Source organism: Trichomonas vaginalis, chromosome VI, assembly GCF_026262505.1.
Source record: "Trichomonas vaginalis G3 chromosome VI, whole genome shotgun sequence".
In the NCBI taxonomy this organism is placed as follows: Eukaryota; Parabasalia; order Trichomonadida; family Trichomonadidae; genus Trichomonas; species Trichomonas vaginalis.
Genome location: NC_067208.1, coordinates 4085697 through 4105712, shown reverse-complemented (window position 1 = coordinate 4105712; position 20016 = coordinate 4085697). Strand labels below are relative to the sequence as shown.

Sequence of the window (20016 nt, the reverse complement as noted above, 5' to 3'; positions counted from 1 at the left end):
TTCTTAATAGGTCAAGTTCTTATTTACGTTATAAAGTATGATAGTACAGTATACATTGGCGTCGCCTGTAGCCTACAGCTACAGTCACCGACACAATGAAAAAAGTGACAGAAAACTGACACCATACGGGCGCGCATATGTACGCATATATGTGTAAAAATAAACGTTCATATGTAAACTAACCTTTATTCACTAGCAGGAGCTTTGTTGTTCGCTTCCATTAAAATGTAAACTTTACGTGTCAAAAATTTTCTGTCACGTAAACTATTTATGTTGAGATTGAGTACCAGACATTAATATAAGTTCAACCATTATATTAGAGTCTTTAGGAATTTCATATGGTTCTTTTACATAATATTCCTTTTTTTGACCATCAGTTGATTCTTCAACTCTTTTGAATGAAAAGCGCTTATAAAACTCAAACACGAGTGCATCTTTATAACCAGTGATATCGTAAAATTTTGGTGGCACAAGCTGTTCATTCACATTACATATAAATTGTTTGTTATCATGAGCAATATTACTCAACGTTACTAAAGGCTCAAGGAGAGGATTTATTCTTATCTGATAACCGACAAATTTATATGTTGGTTTGCCCTTTCGCTCAAGGATAAACCTGATATTCGCTATAGTTATGAAAAGCTCATCAAAGTACTTATATGTTTTTTTATCTTTATCATTTTCGTCAGTGAAATCTGCTATGGTAAAACTATAATATACATGCATTCGCGAGATATATTTTTTTTCCCATAAGTCTAAAAATTTTGCTTTCGATGGAATTACTTTTTGCGTGAATGTTCTACCATGGTCATCTTCCCAAACAAGCTCTGGTTTTCTTGATGTTGTGTCTGTTTCAGTGGTTTCTAATAACGCAGTGATGAAATCCAACACATCTCCTAGGGACATGTCATATTTATAATTCAAGGCATTTTTTTCTATACTACTGTATGAAGGTAATGTTATGATTGGTGATGTACCTTTTCTTAATACATTCAATTTATTTTCATTTGAATCATAGTAACAATCAACAAATTCTCTACTTGCCTCAGTCATTTTTTCCATAAGACCTTCATTCAACTCCTGTGTAGTCATGTTGGGTTTTATGTAATATCTCATGTCAAACCTTTTTTTCACTGATTTTGATGAATCTGTCATTTCTAATGGAATAGCAAGAAACTCAAAGTCTGGATGCTCAAGACTTATCTTTCTTATCTCAAGAGCTTTTGACGCAGGATATTCAATGAAGTCTCTCGGTAATTTATATGAGACTGTATTACCACTTATCGTGCCATCATTCATAACATGTTCATAGTATAATCCATCATATTTAGACATTTTATATGTAACTAAAAGATGGAGAAAGTTATTAATCAAGTAGATAAGATTCTTCATGATGGAGCACGTAAGAATAGTAAAGAACTAAACAATGCACTCATTATGCCATTTTCTGATGATTATCCATTTTGTACTAATGGTGTTTATTTCTACTGCGGTAAGATGGGTTCAGGTAAGACATATGGTGTTATTCGTCATATAATGATAACAGACCGCTTCACTAATACTCCATATTATGACTCAATAGTTATCTCAGCAACATCAGGAACAATGGATAAAACAGCGAAGACATTTATGAGTCAAGTTAAAGCACCAGTACTGAAAAAGGATGATAAAGAACTTATGCCTTATTTAATGAAGAACGTTAAGATGAAAGCAAAGTATTACGCTATTGTTGAGTTCGTTCAAAGTAAGTTCGAAAAAATTTCAGAGGAGATGGAACACATCTTAACAAAGCATCAACTAAGGAAACCTGATGGAAAGTTTGAGTATAAGAAGATTGCAATATATGTTGTAAAGAAGTTGAACAAATATCCTTTCACAAAGTATCCCAGTAATTCTCTATTAGTGTTAGACGATTATGGTGGTCATGACTTATTGAATGACCCACGTTCACCATTAGCGAACTTCATCACTAAGGTCAGACATTATAACTATACTGTTGTCATCATGTGTCAAACATGGAGACATATATGTTTAAACATTAAGAGACTATGCACTGACTTCGTTATCTTTCAAGGTTATTCTATGAGAGACTTTCAGTCAATGATTGAACAGTCAGGAGCAACAGAAGATTGGGAAGAGTTATGGAACAAATACAAAGAGCTACCAACACCTCGTTCATATATGGAAGTTCATATAGTTGCAGGAAAGACGGACTTTAAAGAAGTTAAGCAACAAAAGATGACATTATTTTAAGAAGAAATAAATGGGTTTTGGCGATTATGTTAAAGCTGGATGGGGTATGGTGAAAAAAAATCCTGGTCTTGTAATAGGTGCTGGATTTAACATTGCTAACAAACTTTTCCCTCAAGTTGGTCAAGTCGGTGGTGTTATCGGTAGTCTTGGTGAAAGAATTGCAAAAACTACATTAGGTGAAGATAATGCATTAACGAAGAATCTTAAAGCATTCAATAAAGCTCTTGGTGGTGACTTCAGTAGAGACAAGCCTGTTGAAACACCTATAGTTCAACCTCAACAAACTATTGACAACAATAAGTATAACGCATACATTGGAGGAGCTATTTGGAACAATCATAAGCCATTAGTTCAGTCAGTACGTGTACTATCAGACATGCCATGGATTAATGCTATTAGTGGCACTATACGCAGATAATATATTTTTATGAGGTTTAAATGAGTGAACAAGAGAGGAAACTCATTGATGAACGAGTTAAGAAATGGGAGAATGAACGTCCGATAATTCGTACCATAATTAGCGATCAAAAGTTCAAGCAGCATACATTTGATTTTTTGCGCGATATATATAATGATCTTGCTTTTGATTACAATGCTAGGCAATACTTTGAGAAAGAATATGTTCAAAAAGGTCGTATTAATTTCCCAATGAGAAGAGAAGGCTTTTTGATTACATCAACATATACAGCACGTGGTAGAGACCCTTTTACAGACGCGGTTCGTAACTTTAAAGCACGTTCTTCTATTAATGATGATCCAGATTTCTACATACCTTATTTTCGTCCACCTTCGCATCCTTTACGAACCAGTGATCCTGGATATGACGCTAAACGAAGATATATAGAGACGAAATTAGCTAAATACAAGGAACCTAAGGATCCAAGGACTGGAGAAGTAAAGGAATCACATGTCAAGATAAATAAGCTTTACAAAGTAGTTGAAGAATTGGAGAAACGATCTAATGAGATTAACGCTGAGAAGAAAAAGGAAGTACCAAATATGAACAAACTAGATAAGATGATTAAGGAATATAGAGGATTGGCGAATACATCGAGTGTTCTAATAAAGGAGTAGAAACACGACAAAGCTGCAGAAAATGATTCATGATGAATTACTGTTAGGTGAATTTTCTATAAAACAAAGACAGAGTAACTTAATGGGTGAGGCTTATTATTTGGAGAATTGGTATAATGAGAGGTTAAAACAAATGTCGACTCCAACACCAACTCCTACACCTACTCCTACAGTAGCTCCAACACCAACTCCCACTCCTGAACCAACAGTAGCTCCAACGCCAACTCCTACAGTAGCTCCAACGCCAACTCTGACACCAACTGCTCACGCAGGTCCTCCACCAATGTCGAGTAGTCATGGTATAACATTAAATAAACCAACACCTACACCAAAAATAACTCCTGTATCACATCCTAGTACAACTAACCCAGTATCTGATTCAAATCAAGCGGAAAGATCACAGGTTCTTAAAAGAGCTAATACACCAACTGCTTCCCCTATTAGAACACCAGAGCCAACTCCAAGAATCACAAAGGCGCCAACACCTTCACCGACTGTTGAACCAACTCCAGAACCAACAGTACCTCCAACTCCATCTCCAACTCCATCACCGACACCTACAAAAGCACCTACTCCATCTCCAACTCCGACTAAAGCTCCGACACCGTCTCCAACACCAACTAAAGCTCCAACACCGTCTCCAACTCCAGCTGAACCAACTGATGCAGAATCTATTCAAAATTGGTTAGACGAAGAAAAGCGAAAAGAAAAGGCTGCAATTGATGCTGCACTAGATAAAAACACACCACCACAGACACTTGGTGGTTACATGTTAAAGAAAGACAACATTCAAAGACAAGAACGTGCATTGAGTGTTGCCAGAGAACAAGCACAAGAAGAGAAGAAAATAGTTGAAGGAGAAGCTTCAAATAGAGGTGGTCCAGGAACTTACAAAGGATCAAACTATCCAGCAGAGAAAGCCTCGAGTGATAATGTTGTCTCAAGAGCTACTGATTTAGTTACCCATGGTATTCTAACTGGTGCAACAGCTGTTGGTAGTGCTATTGGAACCAGTGTTGACACTGTTGTTGATACTGTAAGAACTGTTACAAATCCTACACCTGAAGATAGGAAGGAAGAATTTCTTACTCTTAATACAAAGGCAAAACCAGGGATATGGATTGGTCGTGGAATTTTAAATGCTGGTAGTGCTATTGGCAATGGTGCTTCAGCGGTAGGGGGATGGCTCGGAAGAACAGCAACATCAACCGCAAATGGAATACTAACAGGTGCCAAATCACTTGGTAATTGGGCTGATGATAAGTATACAAAATATTATGAAGAAAAAGCTCGTAAGGCTAAGGAAGAAGCTGAACGAAAGGCGAAAGAAGAAGCTGAACGTAAAGAACTAGAGGAGCTTAAGAAGAAAGAAAAAGCTCGTAAGGCTAAGGAAGAAGCTGAACGAAAGGCGAAAGAAGAAGCTGAACGTAAAGAACTAGAGGAGCTTAAGAAGAAAGAAAAAGCTCGTAAGGCTAAGGAAGAAGCTGAACGAAAGGCGAAAGAAGAAGCTGAACGTAAAGAACTAGAGGAACTTAAGAAGAAAGAAAAAGCTCGTAAGGCTAAGGAAGAAGCAGATAGAAAGGCGAAAGAAGAAGCAGATAGAAAGGCTAAGGAAGAAGCTGATAGAAAGGCGAAAGCAGCAACACCATCGCCAACTCCATCTCCTTCACCATCTCCATCTCCTTCACCATCACCAACTCCATCGCCATCTCCATCTCCTTCACCATCAATAGCGGCTCCTGTGAGACAATTTGGTGCATGGGGTGCTGATTTAGTCAAAGATGCTGCACAAGGAATTGGAAAGGAACTGAAGAACACAACATTAGGTACAATAGAGCGTTTTGGTAATCTTACGGATTACACAATTAGATCAGCTGCTAATCTTTTATATAACCAGACTACTGATAACGGTACTGATGAATTGGCTGTAAACGGACTAGCATCAATTAAGAAATCAGCAGAAGATAAATACGATGAATGGAAAAAGAATATTAAGGGTGAATATAATAAGTATGCATATCCTGAAGAACATATGAAGTTAGAGCTTACCAGACTAAGATCAAAATATGGTAATGAAACAACAAATACTACAACGCAAACGACGAAAGCTGACAGAAAGATTGATGACACTCCTACTCCAACTCCTGCAATGGCGAACATCACAACAATTGCTCCAAGAGTTCCAACAGGAGAAGGTATATCAGGAAATGTTTCAACTACTCATAACATTACTGAAGCAGCTAATGTTTCAGCAGTTGAGCAACCTGTTGTTAATGTAACTCAGGAAAACGCTACTGAAACATCAACACCAAGACAGGATGTAAATAATGAACGTCCAGAAGTTAAGGAGGTTGCAAAAGCATACCTGGAGAAAAATACTACACAAGTTCTTGAAGCAGAAAAGCATCTCAATTCAGACAAAACACCATCTCCAACTCCTGAAGCATCAGTTCCTCCAGCAATTGGTGGAAATATACCTTCAGTATCACCATGGCAGAAATTTTATGGATTGTTTAAAGGAGCGAATAAGGTAATGGATGCTGCTGAGAATCTCCAAAAGTTCAAGAATGAAGTCGCAACTGGTGCAAAGGAAATAGAAGAGAATGATAAACAAGCTGCTGAATTAGCTAAACAACAAGCTGAAGCAACTAAACAAGCAGCAGCTCCTAAACAATCTATATCTAAGTCTCAAAGACAAGGTCCTGACCCAAGTGCTAAAGTCAAACAGAATCCAACACCACCTGCAGCAGAGAAGTCCAAGAAGGACAAGGACAAGAAGAAGGATAAATCAAAGAAGGACAAGGACAAGAAGAAAGATAAGGATAAGAAAAAATCGTCAAAAGATAAAAAACATAAAAATTTATCCAGTAAGAAATGAGTCAAGTCATTAAAGCATCAACTAAACAAAAGTGGTTAACTGAATATATAAAAGATGGTAAGGTTCCTGATGGATATTATGTACATACAATGAAAGACGGACGTGTACAGTTCCGTAAAGTCAAGCAACCTCTCAATGATGAACAGATCAGAAGGAAGATCTCATTGTATGAAACAAAAATAAAGGACTTACAAGCTAAACTCGAAACCCACGATACTTCTCAAGAAAACTAGGCATATCTTTAACATGACCTTCATTAATATTTTTCCTCCAATACTGTACTTCCATTTGTGACAACCTGTTTGGATTACCTTCACGCATACCTCTACCTGTCACTTTTCCTGTATTTTCGTTCTCAAACGTAACATCATACTTTACATCATTACCGACAAGTTCATGACCATCAATACTTTTAACAGCACCGTGTCTTCCTTGATCTAAAGTTTCTCCTTGCTTTAATCCATGCTCTATTTTTGTCCATATCTGATAACGTGGATATCTTGCAACACTTCCATCTTTTGCTCTTAACAAGTATGCACTTGTATCAACTGAATCAACTGTATAATAAGAAGGATCAAGATGTCTTCTTTGTTGGTTACCTTTACCCCATGTTCTTGGTTCAACTATGACTTGAACTTTTTGACCAGGTCTTAAGTTATAAAGGTTATTTTTTCTGACATACTCTTCTTTCAATCTTTGCTTCTTTATATATTCCTCATTATCCTTTTCTGTGAAATCATCAGGCTTTTGTTGTGTGCTTGAATGATATTCAGTGTTGTAGTCATTAATAATTTGTCTCATTGTATCTGCAGTGAAAGGTGGTGTTTTATCACCTTCTTTGAGGTTTAACTTCATATGTAACATAGTTCTAATAGTTCTACAGAACCTATTAATAATACCTAGTATGTTATGATTGTATTTCTGTGTCGTCATGTGCTCAATGTTATGACTGACCAACAGATCTCGAACATTTTGTGTCGTATAAGCTGGGTCTTCATCACTAGTAAGTATTGTAGGCTTCATTTCACCTGTAGCTTGTGAAATGAACTTCTGCATTGCACTTAGAACATTGTTTGAGTTCTTTTCACTCATTGGGAACGCATAACCTTTTCTACTGTTTACATTGATGAACAAAAGAAAATATGGTGGTGTTCCACCAGGATTCTCAAATGTATCGAATTGATAAGCTCCCATATCAGTTGAATATATTGGTAGCATCAAATCCTCTTGTATTAAAGTTTTTTCTTGTTTACCAACAGTCATTTTTTTATTAACGTTAAAGTCTTACAGGCATTGAGTAATCGCTATAACCATCATGGTCTGCGAATTCATGTAATCTTGATGCATCAGGTTCTTTCTTCGTTGGTGCATGAAACCTTGCTTCATCATAAAGGTTCATATAATGGTTTGTCACGTTTGGGGTAGACCCAATTTTTGCATATTGAGGATATGAGTAATGATACACTAAGTTGAACCCATTACTACCATCATCAACATATATCTTTGGTGGAGGTTGTCTTATTAAATTCCTTCCTCTTGGGGCTTTGAGTTGGACGATCTGATCTAGATCATTGTAAACAACTCCTGTTGCAGTATATTCTGTGTTGTTCTCTGGGTTAATGTTCGTCATTTATATGAGAATAAAACAATTTTTACTCATAACAAATGAGATCGAAGTCAATTCTTTATGGTGCAGCTAATCTTCCAATTGAACCAACAAGCAATGTTGATTCAAGAACAACTAATAACATTGTGATAAAGAACTATCCATCTGGTACAGTAAGTGATGCTCCAACAGAGATAAAAAAAGAGGAAACAACTACGAACTCAGAAGCACCAATGTATCCTCCTCCTTTAAGTCCATTAACTTCCAACCTGACCTCATCGAGATCTGTGGAGACTTCATCGAGGATTGGTGTAGAAGAGTATTTACTTAGTATATACCAGAAGATACTTCTAGACCAAGACAAAGAGCTCTTTTCTAACTTAGTGAGCAAAGATCAGATCTTACTACCTAAGCCAGACTTGGAAGAAGTTGTTCACAGAATGACTGGGTTCAAGTGTGAAATAGACCTACTGGACCCAGACATCACATGTTGTGGTATTCCACCACCTTTCTCAAAAATAGCTCAGATCAGAATCATTGATGAGAACAATATTGCTCAAGAGTTTAAGTATGCATATAATGCACAATATACTGAGTTAATAAGTAGGTATAATTTATGTCTTAAGTATGTTATTGTTTAACCAAAAAATTTTTTATCTAATGTTAAATATGGTTGTTCAAACAAGAACAAAAGCACAAATGTTTCAAGACTTACTCAATAAAACTTATTGTTTACTCAAGTAATTATTTTAGAACGTTTCGACGTACTCCTTGATCTTATCAAGAGCTTCGAGCATCCGCTTCTTTGCATTGTACTTGGCGAGGATGGCTTGCTCAATGGTGAGCTCGAAGGCTTCTTTACCGATCGGACGGTGATCGCGAAGATCTTTGAGTGCATCAAGAGCTGCAGTGTACTCTGATGGTAAATGGGAGCCATCTAGTAATGGGTACAAAATGAGCATGTATTCCTGCAGTAAGTTCTCCTGTTTCAAGCGGGACTTGAACTCTTCGCGGAGATCTTGAAGCTTTTGGAGCTTCTCAGTGGCTTGAAGGTATTCAATGATGACCTTCTCTTGTTCCTCAAGTGCTTGTGGGAGGAAGTGGACATAAGCTGTTGACTTCATCAAAAATGAAGTGGTCATGACACTTTTTAAGTTAATGTCCGAGCCATACAGTGATGTCGAAGCAGCACATGAACCAAAGAAGAAGTCTTGCTGGGAAAAGACAAAGATTGTTGGTAACGCAATCCTAGCCATTTGTGTTGTTTTGAACTTGATCGTACTTCTGATCTTGTTCTACAAACTCAACAGAGGTTATTGTCTCAAGTAAACACTTATTTATTACCATATAAATGATTTTTACCAAACCTCCTTTACCTTTCATAGGTAATAAGTCGAAGATCAGGAAAGATCTTATCGACATACTCAAAGACATCAAAGGGGATTATGTCTTCGTTGACCTCTTTGGTGGTTCTCTCTATATCTCTCATCTGTTGCATATTATGTTCCCAAAAGCAACGATCATAGCTAACGACTATGATAACTACGTTGATAGACTGAAACACATTCATGACACGAATGAAATACTTAAGGAACTTAAGGAGAGAATAAATGTTAAGCCAGATGAGAAAATTCCTACTGATCAGAAAGAGATCGTCAGAGAAGTTATAAGTAAAGCTCCATACATAGACTGGGATACATTATGTTCACGTCTTCTCTATTCTGGAGCATACAAATACTATGATCTTGACACATTAATGAAGAAAGTGTTATACCTCAGATATACTAACTTATTTGGTGAAAACATAGATGACTATCTTGAAGGTTTAACTATTGTTCATAAAGATTGGAGAATACTCTTCAATGAGTATAAAGATCTTCCCAATGTTTTCTTTATATGTGATCCTCCATACTTCCATACTTATTCTATACAGTATGGAGATGAATGGACTCTTAAAGATACTGTAGAAACCTTTGATGTCCTTAATTATCCATCTATTTACTTCAGTAGTGATAAATCTTATACAGAAGAACTTATAGAGATATTGACAAAAAGATATGGAGAGAAATTTCTATGAGAAAGCATGTTATAGATAGAGGTTTAATTAATCCTAACACTCAGAAAAATAATGAAGTAATATATGTCACTTTTTCTGTTAATGGAGAAGAGAAAGATCAAGAAGATAATAGTTGATGAGGGAACTGAAGAAGCGACGACATTCATCTTTGACGACGGAAAGCTCACATTCGTTGTCGATAAAAATGGACAACACTTACACAAAAGAAAGAGACCAAGAAAATTTTTAGATCTCCCAAAAGCTAGGAAACCAAAGGAACCATTTCCAGTACCAGCCGTCCAAGAACCAGAGAGACTTTTGATACCAAAACCTGTGGTTGACAAATATGATCCAGATCAGTTCTTCCCAAAAATACCAAAGTTAGAATAAAAACTCCTTTATTTCTTTAGTATTATATAATAAGTCTATTAGTAAGCTCTGTTCTCGTTCTGTTCTGGTATTTTGACGTCTTTTCATGGTCTCGCATAATAAGATCATGAACTTTTTCTTGAGATACTCGAAGAGCTGAGGTAAGTTATCATATTCTGGATATGTAGGAAGCATCCCTGCTATCGTAAGTGTTGTATCAATAAGGATTGGACTTATATCGGAAAAGTCGAGATCTGGAGTAGAATAAGAAGGTAAGTCTCTTACATGTAGGTAGTCATTATATGCTTTACGCATGAGACTGAGTTTCTGGAGCACAACTATGAGACTTTGGTTCTGACGTTCAAGTTTGCTTAAAGTTCTCTCCAAGCTTCTGTAATAAACGTCAACCTCTGTAAGAGCAGATATTTTTGCATTGATCTCGGAGATCTTTTCTTGAACTTCACCAAGTTTGACCTTAACTGACGTTTGAGCTCCCATCATGTTTTCATCAAGGTCATTCTCTATGTCATCAATGATATCTTCCCATGAAGTCATGTTTTCATCATTGATCTTAACGTGAACACTCATGAAAAAAATGTCATGTAAAGTATAAATGTCAGATTTTTACTCTTGAGCTTCTTCTCTCTGGATTGACTCGTCTGTAGGGCTTAATGTGCCATCACGTTCGACCAGAAGGTTCTGCTCAGGTCTGTCAAGGAGCTGTCTGTAGGTCGTGAAGGTTTCAACGAGTCCTTGGTAAGGAGTTTGGAGATCAACATCGACCCATGGGTGTTTGCGTAAGAAAGCAGCAAGGCTTTCACGCTTGGAGTCAATGACATCTTTCTTATTGGTTAATCCTTCTTCAAAGCTTAGGATTACTCCTGCAGTTGATTCAAGTCTTTGGATCTGGCGTCTGGAAACCTTGGTGAGTTGTCTTATCCTCTCGTTTCCAAATACATGCAGGAGATATGCAGAAATTACTTCATTAAGTTCGATTAAACAAATTGGATGAAGATCAGTCATGGCTTTTGTAAAGCAATCTTTTGTAAAGCTCTTTTGTAAAGCAGACTTTTGTAAAGCAATCTTTTGTAAAGCAATCTTTTGTAAAGCAGACTTTTGTAAAGCAATCTTTTGTCAAGACGTCTTTTGTAAAGCAGACTTTTGTAAAGCAATCTTTTGTCAAGACGTCTTTTGTAAAGCAAAAGTATTCAATTTTGTGAGAAAATGCTTTTGTAAAGCAGTCTTTTGTAAAGCTGTCTGTCTTTGTAAAGCTGTCTTTTGTAAAGCTGTCTTTTGTAAAGCTGTCTTTTGTAAAGCAGTCTTTTGTAAAGCTGTCTTTTGTAAAGCTGTCTTTTGTAAAGCTGTCTTTTGTAAAGCTGTCTTTTGTAAAGCAGTCTTTTGTAAAGACATAACCGACGACCGAATGTCCCAAGATGGTACAACACCAGCTCCAGCATCACCAACACTAGATATGATGGCAATGATGATGCAGATGATGCAACAGCAAACCCAGCTTATACAGCAAATGCAGGAAAAGAAAACTTTCAATAAACCTGCAAAGAACTCACAAGATCTTGAAGCTGGACTCAATGCTCTCAGGAACGACTACAAGAGAGAGCAGATGACGTTTAGGAAGAAGGGTGATGAAGATTATGAGAATGATCCGATCGAGAGAAGACGAGATCAAGTCCACTGCATCCACAAAGACCCTCCAGGATGAAAGAGATGATGAGGGATTCCTTACCAAGTCTCAAAGACTCTTTGTCCTTGAGTTCTTCACGATCTCTGCCTTGAGATCTATGAGGAATTGGAAGGGTCGCGTTCCAAGTGGCTCAAACAAGCGCGAACTACTCATGACCGCAGTACCGCTCACTAAGACAAAAGTCCAGCTCATGGACTTTATCCTTTCCGCTTGTCCCGACGAGATCTAAGATCTGATCAGAGTAAAAACTTACATTTATGAGCTAAGCTCAGTAATAATTAGTTGTTTATTCTTTCTTCTCATACTTCTGTGCAAGGTTTCCACGGAAGAACTCAAGCAACATTTGGATCTTTCCAAGCTTTCGACCTTCTTTTTCGAGGTCATCCTGGTAAGTTCGGAATGCGTCAACGTGTGAGCTCGCATAGAATGCAGCAACAACAACCTCTTCTGCACCTTCTTTGCTGTCAAGTGGCATGAACTCGAATCCTTCCATTCGACCAAATAAAAGTGACAAAAATGTCAATGAGACCCACTCGTTGCATAGATGCTAAACCTGGTCCGAAGATGCAAAAGTTCTTCTTAACACTCATGTCTGACCATAGGGTACGGTCATGAAGAGGTCATACAGATCTTCGATCAGTGTGTACCAAAACCTGAGAATCCAGACGAACTCTTCATGAAAATTTACTTGCTTCAATGGAGAGATGAGAGAACAGATATGAAACTCAGACCAATACCAATCTTTCTAGGTTTCTGCAATTACCTAGAACAAGCATACCAGATTAAAGGGTCTGACACCATCTTCCTCCAAAAATAAACTTTATCGTTTATAATGCATCAGGATCTACATCTATTTCTTCTGCTTCATCCTCAATGTCGATCTCTTCGACAGGTTTGATAGCAGCTTTGAGTAAGTTCTTACCCATTGTCTTAAGTTCAACTGGGTTATATTCTTTGTCTTTACTCTTTGTTGATTTCGTGAGATCTACATATAAACAATAACTTTTAGTCTTGTCAAGGTTTATTCTCGCTGAGAAATGGTCAGGAATGTTTATAGCTATCTTTTCAAACTTGAGTAAATTAGCTAAACCTTCATTTGTGTATTTCTGCTTATCGACAAAGATCATGATCGGACTTGCACTATAACCATACTTTCCTTGACATAATGTTTGTGGTAAGCATATAAGTAGTCTCTTTGCTGTTTTATTTTGCTTCTTCACTTCATCTACAAACTGTTGGATCTTAAAGAACTTTATATGATGTTCAGACATCTTTATATACCCGATAAAAAGTTCAGATAAAAAAATAATTAGCTATATTTTTATTAGTGCATAAATGAGTCTTTCTTTGAGATTTTCTGATGAAGATCTAACTTTGGTAAGATCTTTAAAAGATGATGAAAACATTCTTTCTGTCATTGATGAAGAAAAGAAATACTTCAGTAATGATGTAAAAATAGAGCTACTCATTCATACTGAGAAACAGTTTGTGATCGTGATCTTGAGTTAACCAACTCGTATCCAAGCGTGCATTGTTATATAAGGAGGCATATAATCTTTTCCATTACCTGCTGGGTCTGTAATGCCAGCTACAACATGTGTATGATTTCCTGCAGTTCCACAGAAAATACCTGTGCTTGAATCTACTGGGTCACTTGAAATATCATATCTATGCATTCCCTGTCTATCCGAACCTGCTGCAAGATTTGTATAACCTCTTTTTGTCATTGAATGTGAATGGTTTCCTTCCACAGATGTTCTTCCACTGAACCTATGCATATGTGAAGGAAGGTTTTCAATACCTATTTTCTTTGAACCTCCCATCTTCATTGACTGCGTATTAGTGTAGAATGGAAAACTGTCAACTATTTCATACCATCTACCACCAAATAAAGTGTTTGGATTTATTGGATTCATAGACGTATAAACAGCTCCTATAGGATATATTAAATCATATATGCTCATAGCTCTATAAACATATTCTAAAGAACTTATGTCATTAAATACCATTTGGAATGTATCTCCCGGATGAAATGTTGCATTTGTTCCACTTTTATAATGTAATGTTAGTTCAATAGAATTATCCAAGAAAAATTCAAAAGTATCTGGTTGAAGACCTCTAACAAATTCAAATGGAGTTGCTGGTTCACCATTTATAATTTCTGTTGTAAATGTCATTTTATCTGGTTTCCAAAATTTCTTTGTTAGTTCTGCATCCACATAAGTTTTGTCAGCTTTCTTATCTAACATTGTTGGTAGCTCATGTGTTTCAAAGTTTCTGACATGACCTTCAATGTTCGTACATTTACTATCTAAACTATTAAGTGTATCTCTTACACTAGTGCTTGGATTCTCTAAAGGTGCACTTGAGCCTAAAGTATAGTTCAAGATAATGTCATCAGCTCTTATTTTCTTGATTTGAACTGGTTGGTCATTATCAGCTCCTATTTTATTGATTATAACAGGTTTGTCTTCTCTTGAACGAATTGATTTAACTGTCAAAGGTTCAGTGAACTCATTATTTTTCAAAGGAATCAATGTTGTATTGATGTTTTCACCATTAATATATACTTCTTTTGCATCAATACCAGATGGGAATGAAACTCTTTCATTAACTTTAACTGTTGTACCATCACCTGGGTACATATCTTTCTCTGGACCTTTGATTGTCTTAAGTATGACAGACTGTGATAAAGTATATTCTTTAGATGCAACTTTACGTATCTCTTCGTCAACATAACTTTTGTCAGCTTTGTCTGCAATCTTAAGTGCAGTTCTTCCTCCATTATTTTTGTTCTCCTCAACTTTCTTCGCTAATTCAGCAAGAATGAGATAAAGATAATCAGTAAGGTCATCAGTACCAGACATATTAATATTATTGTTCTTTCTTGATGTATTAGCAACTTTCACTAAGGTCACAAAATCAGGGTACAAAGTACTTAACGTAGAAATGATTGTTTTTGGTCCAGGATCTTTCTCTTCTTCATCATTAGCATCACGTGGCATTGGAATTGGTTCCAAAGGTCCAGTCACATCAAAACTCTCAAGTTCCATATAACCTTCATTTCTGAATCTTTCTATATGAGTTATCTTCTGGAAACTTGTTTTAGTCTTTTCAACTAAATTTTTTATTCCATCCACAAAACCTCCTTTATGATTTGGACCAAGATTACCCAGAGTGTCAAGAACAGTATCTATACCTTCTTGACTTTCAACAAAAGCCCAAAGAGCATTTATTTGACTCTGGAGTGATATCCATGAGGCTGCAGTAGCACCGGCGTTTGCTATGGCAAAGATGAATGATAAAGGGTTGAACTTAAGACCAGATTCTTTATCTTTGACAATTTCAACGAAGTCATTGATATTTTTCTTCAAGTATTCCTTAGTCAGAAGAACTCCATCGCCAGCTATACCAGTTGCTTTTGTCTTTCCTTTAACATCAAATGTGATTGGTTTCTTCAATAAAATAACTTCTGGTGTTGTACTGATGCTATCATTAGTGGAGAAAAATTCTCCGACATGACTTGCTAAGTATTCTTTCGTCAATAATGTTCCATCACCAACAATACCAGTTGCTTTTGGACCATCTTCTGTGAATGTCAATGGTTTCTTTAACATAACTTTATCTAAGTATATTGCAATACCACTATTTTGTACTTGTTCATGACCTAATATATAAGCAAATGCTGCGTTTAAAGCATTATACAATGTATCTTCTTTAAATGTTAATTGACTGTTTTCAATCATTGGTATATTGAACAGTGTAGACCTTGGGTCAAAATGAACTCCATGGTCAATCGATAATAACCGTTTAACATGATATATTATAGTCTCTAATGCTTCATTAATATTTACCTCACGAGTTTCTTGCAAACCATTACTCGCCATACATGAAAACATATAATCTCTATCAGTTGTGAAGAATGGAGCATCTAAGTAATTATTCTCTACTTTTGTCACACGATTCTGTAACGCTTGAAGGTATTGATTTAAGTCTGTTTCAACAATTGTACCATCTGGTTGCTCGATAGGTAATATACCAGGACCGATGGTAATGTCTTCATCAGCACCTTCTTTATGTATGACTAAAGCATTATCAGTAATTCTGAGAGTATATTCTTTATATTGAAGTACGCTAGACTTATAACATTCATATGCATATGGAACAACACTCATTCTTTTACTACATATAAAAATGATGTATTATCTACAATCGACTGATCCTAATAACTACGGGACAATACAGTTTCAAGCAGATCCTAACATGGGGCATCCAAGTAAGATAAAGATGAGAGTAAAAAGTGTCAGTACTATGGCGAACTTTATTGTTTGTGACGAAACAGATTATTTTGTCTTACAGTTAGACGAAGATGGAGAAGAAAAGGTGTGTACATTTAAGTCAGCTCTTTCATTTGATATGGATACTATTGTATCAAAACTACAAGAGATTGTAACAAAACAGTTTGATTATTATAACAAGAAAAAAGGTCAACATAATGTAACAGTTTCACTGAGTGCTACGAATCAACTTATATTTACGTCACAGGACAAAGGACATAAAGTCTATTTAAAAGATGCTTCACATAGAGCAAATCTTATTTTAGGTGCATATGGAATAGAACTACCTATTGTACATAATTATTATCTACAAATGCCAAAACCACCTATGCTCAACTTCGGGTATCAGTTATACCTTCGTTCATCAATGTCTGTCATCTCTGGGTTCAATAATATTGACCAAGTTGATGATCGAAGAAAGATCATGTACAGATCTACATGTTATAACATCAATGAGTTCTGGATATCTGGTAAACCACTTATATGTAAGGAATCCTCACCATGGATAGATGCATTTCCATGGGAACTAACTAATGTTACGTTTACCTTAGTTGACTTCCAAGATCAGCCTGTTCGATTATTGTCACCAATGTTTATGGTGATAGAGATTAAACCAGATAAGCCAGAAGTTAGAGAAACCAATGATGTCAGTGATGATGATACAGAATCTTCGTACGATTATGATTACGATGACGATTAAAAAAAAATAACGTATATTTTTTTATCGGTTATAAAAGACCAACATGCTCAATGCTATAAAAGGATTAGTTAATAACCTTTCACCAGAAGATAAGAAAGGTATGCTTGATATGTTTGGGATCAAAATGCCTAAGAAAGCTAAAGACATTACCAATAAATTAGCTCTGGCAATTAAGAATCAAGGAGGTACAGGAAGTGTAGCAGATATTTTCAAGAATGCTAAGAGCTTCTATGATGACTACAATGGTATCATGAATGTTCCAGCTTCAAATTCCCCAGTTGCTTTAGATCACGATCAGAGATCTCATAATAGAGCGTTAATGGAGATGCAACCAATATACTCAGACCCTCCACCAAAGATTGATGAGAGCGAATTAGCATACAAAGAAATACAGAATGCCTTTTACGTTGTTAAGAACATTAATGGTCAAAAACTTCCTGATGAGAAATGGTTAGACCCAATAACTAAAGCAGGAGAAAGATTCATTATGTTTAACATTGACCAATACAGTCCAAGAGGAAAAGATTACTTCAACAAGATGTTTCCAAGAGTTATGGCAAAGTTCATTGGACAGATAGACCTTTTCAAACAGAAGTGGACATTCTATTACGACTTTGATGAGAAGAGAAACATTTTGCGTCATTTGAACATCAATACAATGGGATCATTAGTTCATCAGTTACTTAATGAAGCTCCAATAGCAGAAGTACAAGAATTAGCATCTAAAGTCCTTGAATCAAACTATGACTTCTTCCTTTGTAGTATTCCTTCGTTAAGGAAGATCGAGATCTTTGACTATACAGCTTATTCAGATGTTGATGCTTCTGCTTTGAGAAAAGGAACGTACACACCATATAAACTCACAGCTGAAGAACAAGTTATGTTAGATACGATGAGAGCAGCAGGTCAAGAAAAGATCGCACTCAAGATCATCAAACAAAACCATTCAAAGAAGAGAAACAGGTCACGTAATGGTCAGCTTTGGACATGGACATGCAAATTACCTATTAACTTAGAGAGGTATCAGATCTTCAACGAACTTAATGCAGAGACAGCAAAGAAGATGATGAAAGATTCATGTTTCATCTACGCTTGTATTCAAGCTGGTGTTGACGAAGCAACAATTAATCATATGAGGGAAATCATTCGTGTCAAAGATTTTCCAATGTCAAAGATTAAGGTTATTGCCAAAGAAACAGGAATAAGGTTCCATGTCATCAAATACAACGAGAAGTATTCAAATCATTCATATACTTATGAACCAGATGAAGAACCAAAGATGACAGTAGAACTTTTATTAATGTATGACCACTACATGTTGAACGAAAAGCTTCCAATAAGTTCAATGTTCATCAAGAACTATGAAGATGTTTGTAAGTTGTGCAAGGATTGGACTTTAGAGAAGAAGATGTTAGTTAACAGAAGATATGAAACAAGGTATGCAATTAACTCAAAGTTAGTTACACCACTTGCAAAAGTCATTGAACTCTTGTTTGCTAACAATTATTTCGAACCAATTAGAACAGGAGAACTTTGCACATACTTCACAACGATGTATAATGAGAACCTTGAAGAAATGATTGACCTCACATACAATGAGCGTTATTGCGCAAGGATGAAGAAAGATTGGAGTTCAGAGACGAAGAAAGACATGAAGTTCCCAAGAGAACATGTTTTCTTTGCTGACTTCGAAGCATCAACTGATGGAAACATTCACAAAGCATACAACATTTGTTTCATGGAAGATGACGATGATGGTTATACATCAATTTGGGGAAGTGACTGTGCGTCAAAATTCCTCGAAGCTTTACCAGATAAGAGTTTAGTTTATTTCCACAACTTATCGTACGATGTCACTTTTCTCATGTCTCAGTTAGAAGAGATTACAGGAACTCCAATCATCAAAGGTTCACAAACGATGCAGATACAAGGAAAGTACAAAGGAAAACTTCTCTGCTTCAAAGACTCTTATGCAATCATCTCAACTAAGTTGGAAAGATTCCCTGAAATGTTTCACCTCACTAGTGGTGAAAAAGAAGTTTTCCCATATAATTACTACACGGAAGAGTTAGTTAATACAACTAAAGTTGGTAACATCGATGATGCCATGAATCATGTCAAAGATATTGAAGCTTTTAATGAGAACATTGAGAAGATTGAAGATTGCAAGATTGATGATGAACACTTTGACATGGAAGTTTATTCGTCATTCTATTGCGGTCAAGATGTACGCATTTTACGAGATGGCTTTCTTAAGTTCCGCAATGACCTCATGACTGAGTTTGAAATAGATGCTTATGATTATGTTTCAATAAGTTCTATCTCAAACAAACTCTTTGAGAAGAGAGTATATTGGAAGAACGGTAATCTCTTTGATCTTGCAGGAAAACCTCGTGAATATATTTCCAAGTGTATTCAAGGAGGAAGATGCATGCTAGCTGAGAACAAGAAGCAATACAATGAAGGAGAACTCATCACTGACTTCGATGCTGTATCATTGTATCCATCAGCAATTGCTAGACTTTACTGTTTAGAAGGAATTCCAAAAGTTATGACAGAAGAGATGAAGAGCAGTGAATACTTGTTGGAGCATCTCTTTGATGATGACCAAGCTGAACCAACAAAGGAAAAGTTCATCTCAGGATTTTACTGTCAGATCGAGATCTTGTCGATCGGTAAGAACTCAGCATTCCCATTGATTGTCGTCAATCCTGACATCAACCCTGACTTACATGTTGCCAGAAGTTCCAATACATGCTGCAAGATGTTCGTAGACCACATTACGCTTCAAGATCTGATCAAGTTCCAAGAGATCTCATGCAAAGTCATTGATGGATACTATTATGATGGAAAAAGGGACATGACAATAAGGAATGAAGTTAAGAAGCTCTTCGAATTACGTGCTAAGTATAAGAAGGAAGGTAATCCGATACAAGAGATCATCAAACTTCTTTTGAACAGTATCTATGGTAAGACGATATTAAAGCCCATTGACAAAAAGATTCGTTTCATCAAGGACAATAAGCTCACTGACTATATCA

General features: G+C 36.3%; 16 protein-coding genes across 16 annotated transcripts, besides 2 other annotated features; 8 read left to right on the top strand and 8 right to left on the bottom strand.

The window, feature by feature from the left end:
- Positions 1-42: 42 nt before the first annotated feature.
- Positions 43-4002: a mobile genetic element.
- On the bottom strand, positions 427-1299 carry TVAGG3_0802610 (uncharacterized protein; the record flags this gene model as incomplete). The annotated part of the gene is made up of 1 exon (XM_051247416.1): positions 427-1299. A coding segment is annotated over one exon (873 nt), but the record flags the coding sequence as incomplete, so codon positions are not given.
- TVAGG3_0802600 (uncharacterized protein) lies at positions 1354-1590 on the top strand (the record flags this gene model as incomplete). Its single annotated transcript, XM_051247415.1, has 1 exon — positions 1354-1590. A coding segment is annotated over one exon (237 nt), but the record flags the coding sequence as incomplete, so codon positions are not given.
- Positions 2101-2253, top strand: TVAGG3_0802590 (uncharacterized protein; the record flags this gene model as incomplete). The annotated part of the gene is made up of 1 exon (XM_051247414.1): positions 2101-2253. The coding sequence occupies one exon, from the start codon at positions 2101-2103 to the stop codon at positions 2251-2253; it is 153 nt and encodes a 50-aa protein (XP_051082889.1).
- Positions 2264-2671, top strand: TVAGG3_0802580 (uncharacterized protein; the record flags this gene model as incomplete). Its single annotated transcript, XM_051247413.1, has 1 exon — positions 2264-2671. One exon carries the CDS (start codon positions 2264-2266, stop codon positions 2669-2671), a length of 408 nt encoding a protein of 135 aa, XP_051082888.1.
- A 1858-nt stretch (positions 4003-5860) lies between the features above and the next one.
- On the top strand, positions 5861-6205 carry TVAGG3_0802560 (uncharacterized protein; the record flags this gene model as incomplete). Its single annotated transcript, XM_051247412.1, has 1 exon — positions 5861-6205. One exon carries the CDS (start codon positions 5861-5863, stop codon positions 6203-6205), a length of 345 nt encoding a protein of 114 aa, XP_051082887.1.
- Positions 6206-6418: 213 nt separating this feature from the next.
- Positions 6419-20016: part of a mobile genetic element that runs on past the window's edge.
- Positions 7482-7835, bottom strand: TVAGG3_0802550 (uncharacterized protein; the record flags this gene model as incomplete). Its single annotated transcript, XM_051247411.1, has 1 exon — positions 7482-7835. One exon carries the CDS (start codon positions 7833-7835, stop codon positions 7482-7484), a length of 354 nt encoding a protein of 117 aa, XP_051082886.1.
- Positions 8252-8452, top strand: TVAGG3_0802540 (uncharacterized protein; the record flags this gene model as incomplete). Its single annotated transcript, XM_051247410.1, has 1 exon — positions 8252-8452. One exon carries the CDS (start codon positions 8252-8254, stop codon positions 8450-8452), a length of 201 nt encoding a protein of 66 aa, XP_051082885.1.
- TVAGG3_0802530 (uncharacterized protein) lies at positions 8561-9067 on the bottom strand (the record flags this gene model as incomplete). Its single annotated transcript, XM_051247409.1, has 1 exon — positions 8561-9067. One exon carries the CDS (start codon positions 9065-9067, stop codon positions 8561-8563), a length of 507 nt encoding a protein of 168 aa, XP_051082884.1.
- Positions 10249-10824, bottom strand: TVAGG3_0802520 (uncharacterized protein; the record flags this gene model as incomplete). The annotated part of the gene is made up of 1 exon (XM_051247408.1): positions 10249-10824. The coding sequence occupies one exon, from the start codon at positions 10822-10824 to the stop codon at positions 10249-10251; it is 576 nt and encodes a 191-aa protein (XP_051082883.1).
- On the bottom strand, positions 10861-11259 carry TVAGG3_0802510 (uncharacterized protein; the record flags this gene model as incomplete). The annotated part of the gene is made up of 1 exon (XM_051247407.1): positions 10861-11259. The coding sequence occupies one exon, from the start codon at positions 11257-11259 to the stop codon at positions 10861-10863; it is 399 nt and encodes a 132-aa protein (XP_051082882.1).
- TVAGG3_0802500 (uncharacterized protein) lies at positions 12225-12431 on the bottom strand (the record flags this gene model as incomplete). Its single annotated transcript, XM_051247406.1, has 1 exon — positions 12225-12431. One exon carries the CDS (start codon positions 12429-12431, stop codon positions 12225-12227), a length of 207 nt encoding a protein of 68 aa, XP_051082881.1.
- On the bottom strand, positions 12766-12864 carry TVAGG3_0802490 (uncharacterized protein; the record flags this gene model as incomplete). The annotated part of the gene is made up of 1 exon (XM_001290227.2): positions 12766-12864. The coding sequence occupies one exon, from the start codon at positions 12862-12864 to the stop codon at positions 12766-12768; it is 99 nt and encodes a 32-aa protein (XP_001290228.2).
- Positions 14799-15825, bottom strand: TVAGG3_0802480 (keratin-associated protein family; the record flags this gene model as incomplete). Its single annotated transcript, XM_051247405.1, has 1 exon — positions 14799-15825. A coding segment is annotated over one exon (1027 nt), but the record flags the coding sequence as incomplete, so codon positions are not given.
- Positions 16136-16975, top strand: TVAGG3_0802470 (uncharacterized protein; the record flags this gene model as incomplete). The annotated part of the gene is made up of 1 exon (XM_051247404.1): positions 16136-16975. One exon carries the CDS (start codon positions 16136-16138, stop codon positions 16973-16975), a length of 840 nt encoding a protein of 279 aa, XP_051082879.1.
- TVAGG3_0802460 (organellar and viral DNA polymerase type B) lies at positions 17514-18661 on the top strand (the record flags this gene model as incomplete). Its single annotated transcript, XM_051247403.1, has 1 exon — positions 17514-18661. A coding segment is annotated over one exon (1148 nt), but the record flags the coding sequence as incomplete, so codon positions are not given.
- On the top strand, positions 18840-19839 carry TVAGG3_0802450 (organellar and viral DNA polymerase type B; the record flags this gene model as incomplete). Its single annotated transcript, XM_051247402.1, has 1 exon — positions 18840-19839. A coding segment is annotated over one exon (1000 nt), but the record flags the coding sequence as incomplete, so codon positions are not given.